Source organism: Theropithecus gelada, chromosome 2, assembly GCF_003255815.1.
Source record: "Theropithecus gelada isolate Dixy chromosome 2, Tgel_1.0, whole genome shotgun sequence".
Lineage (NCBI taxonomy): Eukaryota > Metazoa > Chordata > Mammalia > Primates > Cercopithecidae > Theropithecus > Theropithecus gelada.
In genome coordinates, this window is record NC_037669.1 from 131,834,788 (window position 1) to 131,840,375 (window position 5,588).

At 48.5% G+C, this 5,588-nt stretch overlaps 1 protein-coding gene across 1 annotated transcript; it reads right to left on the reverse strand.

Annotated features, from left to right (window-relative positions):
* Nucleotides 1-220: 220 nt before the first annotated feature.
* Nucleotides 221-2,813, reverse strand: C2H3orf80 (chromosome 2 C3orf80 homolog). The gene has a single exon (XM_025374806.1). The coding sequence runs from the start codon at nt 2,811-2,813 to the stop codon at nt 2,070-2,072; it is 744 nt and encodes a 247-aa protein (XP_025230591.1). The 3' UTR covers nt 221-2,069.
* Between the last annotated feature and the right edge of the window lie 2,775 nt (nt 2,814-5,588).

Here is a 5,588-nt window from a genome sequence, read left to right on the forward strand (position 1 = left end):
GTTTGAATGGTAAGTAGTATTGATAGCCACCTATAACAAAAATATACGGTATTTGAGTAATATTAATATGTGATTATCTATATAATGTAATTAAATTTTGTACCATTCTCAACTGATATAGCCTCAACTCCTGATACTTTTGTCAATTCACAGCTCAAATTGCTTTAAATGACAGACATATTTCATATTTTGATACACTACCATATAGCCATGCATCTGATAAAATTTGCACAGAGAAAAGATTTTAATGTTTTGCTATGTTTTAATACACTTCAAATGATTTTTCTTTAGTCACAAGGTCATTAGTTTTTAGAAGTTTAAAGTAAATCATCCTCTTTTATTACAATTCAGACATTTAAAAATTTCTCAGAACTGTCAGACTTTTTCAACCAGCCTTTAAAAGTTTAATCAAATAATTTTCTTCTAATACAAGTCAGATATTTTAAATTTTTTCAGGAGTGGCAGACTTCTTCAATCAGAAGAACAATGTTCTAAAAACATGTATGAGATCCATGTGTGTAATCATTCTTGATATAACAACATTCACCTTTTCCCAAGCAGAGAAACCTTTTGTATTTCCTTCTCCTTTCAGGAGAATGACAAACGGTATTAACACTATTATAAACAATGTGTATATAGTACATAGACAATATGCATATGTACATTACACACAATGTATTAAAATATGTTATATTATCTTTTACTTTTAAAGGGCGTGTCACAGAACAGGAAACTGATACAATGACACTTGTTTCTTAAAAGAAGCTGACTGAATCCTTCTGTAGCACATTACCGCACAATTAATGGCTTTAAACAAAAGTTACAAGTCACAAGTTCTTATGTTTTGGATCATGTTGTGGAATGTATTCCAAACGAAAAATGGAGGAGAAAGTGCACAACATCATATGCTTCATGGTATGGCATATACATGTCAATTATTTTTACATATAATTATGTGATGAATGATACAATTAAGAGCTATACTACATAATGCATACAGTTATTATTATAAAAAGTTATATATTATGCCACAGTACTAAAAATAAAATATATTCTTCTCAAATAGTGAAAATAAGATATCCTTCAATGTTTTTAGGTCACATATGCTTCCTCGTTTGACCATACCTCTGTTTTTCTTTTTTAATGAAATAATTTCATGAATTATTAAACAATAATGACAGAGTATGGGCAATTTCCTGACCATTAATGGCCTACAAAAAGTGATAAGACGATTACCTTGTCATGAATTTGCTGAAATACCCTCCTGTTGCATTCAATGCATGATAAAAATATTAGAATAAAAGACAAATAAATATAAATACCTTCTGTTATTGAACAATCAAAAGTCCAGTCGAGTGGATACACATGGTTGCTGTGCCCTGAGTAGGTACAGCAACTAACCTTGTATCACAGGTGTTCCCCATAGCCCACTCCCCGCACTCCACCTAATTGTGAAACACCAGCTGTGACTATTTGCTCGATCAGGAAGACACTGAGGGATTTTTTGGGGGTCTGCCGCACAGAAGCGATTCCACCATACCCAAGTGGCGCTCTCCCACACCCACGTGCAGCAGTCCCCGGTCGCAGCTGGTCCTCAACGGCTCCTCGCCCTCTGCCCACCCTGGGAGACCGTGACCTGTCCAGGTGGCAGGTAGGGAAAGGAGAGGAACTGCACTCCTTTCTCCTCAGCCCTAAAGAAGACCGCCCTTCTCTCCACGCACCAAAGGGCTCACATGTTCTCTTTGACTGGGGAAGCAGGCACTTACGAGTGAACCACAATACGAGGCAAGGCAGAGGGCGGGTACGTCCTTCGAAGGTGCGCTCGAGGGTCGCCTGCTGCAGCCGCACCCGCCACACGTGCCCCACGTTTCTTTGAACGGAATGAAACGCAGAGAAACACAAGATCCCAGGAGAACGCGAGGGAGACGAGTGACCCCAACCCGGTTGCGGGGTGCCAGGCAGTTAGGCCAGGGTGCCAGATAAGGTCTGAGGCAGTTGGCAGCGGCACCCCGGCCGTTGCGTGCCACCCGTAGCCCCCAGCCCTGCACCAGCCGCCGATCCCCGAGCGCTCAGATAAGGGGGAAGCGGCCCTCGCCGCCGTCGGGCTCCGCGGCGACCCCGCCTCGCGGGCGGCCGAGCACTGACACTGGCAGCACGACCTCCCCGGGGCTGAGCTGCTGCAGCCGCATGGACTCCTCGTAGGTGGGCAGATACTTGACCTCCTCGTAGCTGGGCAGCTGCAGGAAGACCGGCGACACTACACGCAGCTCGTGCTCTGAGGCGCAGGAGGGGTCCAAGCGCCCGCCGCCTCCCCGGCCTCGGCCGCCGCCGCCACTGTCCAGCAGTGAGTCTTGCGAGCCGGCTGCCGCCTCGTCGCGTAGCAGAGCGGGCGAGTCGTCGTCGTCGTCGGGCGGCCCCGCGCCCCGCAGCGGTCCGGCGCCCCCAGGAGGCCCGGGCCGCTGTCCTGGGCGCGCCTGGCCTCGCGGGTACCTGCGTGGACTGGGGCAGATGATGCGCTGCAGGAAATAGCCGATGGCGAAGAGCACCAGCAGGATGAGCAGCCCGGAGAGCTTGCGAACGAACCAGCCCACGTTGTCCAGGAAGGCGTGCAGCGGTAGCTTGCAGCAGCGTACAGCCGTGGCGTTGGTCGCGTCGCAGCAGCGCTCCCGCTCGCCGCACGCCAGCTCCGCGCAGCCCCCGCCGCCCCGCGAGGGCGCCACCAGCGCCAGCGCCAGCAGTAGCAGCAGCGGCAGCAGAGGCGGCGGCGCTGGAGCCACCGACAGGCCCTCGGCCGTGACCCCAGGTCCCCACATGGCCCGCGCAGACCTCGGCTAACGTCCGGGACGGGAGGCTGGGGAGTCCGTCCGCCCGCGCGTCCGTCGGCCCCTCCCCGGCGCTCCTCTCTGGTCCCGCGCGCGCCGCCTCCCGCGCCTCAGCTACCTGCGGCCGGAGCAGTCCTCACTTGGCCACGCTTGGGCGGGAGGAGGAGCCCGCGGCGCGCCTAGGCTGCGGGAGGCGGCTGCTACTCGCGGCCCAAGCAGCTGCCCGAGCTTCTGATCTTAACCTCGCGCGCCCAACCGCCCGGGCCGGGTGCAAGGGGTCCGGAGCCTCCCTAAATGGCAGAGGCAGCCCGCGCGGGGCTGCCGTGGGCATCTTGGCCCCGGCCGTCCGCGTTTTTCCTCCCCCGCCTTGTCGCTCTCTGGGACTAGAAGGGTTAACGCTCTGCTCTCAGCCCAGGAGCCCCTTGATCTTGATTAATTCAGCCTTCGCGCTTAGGCCCGCCAGACGGGCGGGGGCTCTCGCTCGCGTAGGTGTCTCCGTTTTAAGTGATTGGATTTCCCCAGGAATGTTATTTAAATTGACTTGCGACTGGGATTCGCTTACCATCTTTCTTGTGATCTTCCAATTAAAAATAGATGATGACCATTAATGGCCAGTCAGTCCCCTCTGCTGTCCCAGAGTTTGGGGATGGGGGGCGGGGACCGGCGGATAATTCTGCTTGCAGGCAGGTCCAGGGAACTGAGAACTCGCGATTCCCAGGAAACCTCCAGAACAGGTAGAGAATTTCTCGTAGAGGGGCAGATCAGGGCACCACAGAGGTAGCCCCAGAGGGACAGGGAAGCACTCTGTCAAGGTGACCTTAGTTAAGGAGAAATGAGGGAAGCGTATTTTCCCAGTGGCTCATCCGACAAGCCCCACTGGGTCCGAAGCACAGAGCAAAGATTTGGGTTGCGGGGGTGAAAGGAGGCCCCCGCCTTGAGCATAAATAACATATCCGTGAAATGTCTAAGGAGGTTGCAAGTGATTGGCAACGTTCTTGAGCACTGATTTGCGCCCAAAGGGTCTTTTTCAAGATTATTATTGTTCGCAAAGTTTGACTTTAAAGGAAGTTTGTGCTCCCACTTAACATGGAACAGCGTTTACCTTGCCTTGGTGTCACCATTCTCTGGGGAAGCCCGTTAGCGCACACAGCACACATAACGGGTGGCAGTTTCCGCGGTCCCTGACTGGCAGGCACATCTACATGGTGCAGTTAGGCTCTACCCCCATGGTGGATAGAGCCACACCACGGGGAAGCCAGGAGATTGCCACTTTTATTAAGGCAGACTGCAGTAGACAATCATTCCCTCACCCCTTAAACACGAGGACCCCTTGAAGAGAAACCAAAGGGAAAATTCCATAGTCACGGAGAGAGAAAAAAAAAAAGTAAAAGCAAAGGAACAATACACAGACAAGATTCAACCGTGGATCAGATAAAAGCAAAGATTTCTCCCTGAGTAAGTCATCGTGTATCTCTGTAACAAAGTGATGATGGAACAAGAAGGTTGGCAATGGTGGTTTGATTGAGACAGGTCATCTCTCAGCCTAAATGAAACATTTTAAATATATGTGCTGCTGCGAACACCTTTCTTTGCCTCACACTCCAAAATGATCCTTTCTACTCAAGAGAAGCTTCTAAGTGTTAGACAAGATATAATACATAAAGCTTGCTTGAGCACAGGTCCCTTTTTTGCAAGCTCTTCAAAAGCCACATTTCTCTGTTATGATCTCTTTGTAGGGAGGCATATTACCTATTTTGCAAAGGCATATTACCTATTTTGCAGTGGATTTCAAATTGTAAAATAATGGGATGAAAATGATTCATTTTAATACAGCGATTTATTTTATTTTATTTTATTTTTTTAGACAGAGTCTTACTCTGTCACTTGGGCTTGAGTGCGGCGGCACAGTCTCGGCTCACTGCAACCTCTGCCTCCTGGGTTCAAGCGATTCTCCTGCCTCAGCCTCCTGAGCAGCTGGGATTACAGGTGTGCACCACCACACCCAGCAACTTTTTGTATTTTCATTAGAGACAGATTTTCACTATATTGGCCAGGCTGGTTTTGAACTCCTGACCTCAAGTGATCCATTTGCTTCGGCCTCCTAAAGTGCTGGGAATACAGGCGTTAGTCACCACACCTGGCCAGAAAATTGTATTCTTTCATTCACCCATTCTTTTGCTAAATTTACACTGAACATTTTCTATGTTTAGGGAACTCTGCTAGATGCTCGTTGTAACAGAAAAGTACTGACTCCTCCCCAGTGTGGAGTAAACCCAGGCCTGCACTCCCAGCTTCAACTAAATGGAGTAAAGGAGAGATGGCACAGAAGGCAACAAATGGCAGTTTCCTCTTCTATCATGACTTGTTCTTACTCTCCCAAAGGAAAAATAAAATTAATGAATTTCAAACAATTTCAGGAAGAAAGGCAGTTCATAGCTTGAGATGGGCTTTGAATATGAAATGGAAAAAATATAAACCCTCTTTGGGTTTTGATTATCTGAGTTTTTGGGATTTCTACCAGTAGTAGCAAGAACAGTGGCAAAAGTAAAGGGGGTTATACGGCTGATGATACCTTAGAGAAAGTCCCCTGCTTATTATTATTTTGAAATTACTAAGGAGCATTTAAATGGTTTCATTTCTAGCTACCTTTCAATAGTTAGAATTTGCAGAATATTAGGTAGGACGTAGTAGAAGAACAACATAGATTGTACATAGCATCATCAATTAAAGACCCTCTATAGAAACTGGCACCTCTTTATTTCTTCT

Coding starts and splice junctions, on each gene's coding strand:
- C2H3orf80 (XM_025374806.1), bottom strand. CDS start 2,813: ATGTGGGGACCTGGGGTCACGGCCGAGGGCCTGTCGGTGGCTCCAGCG.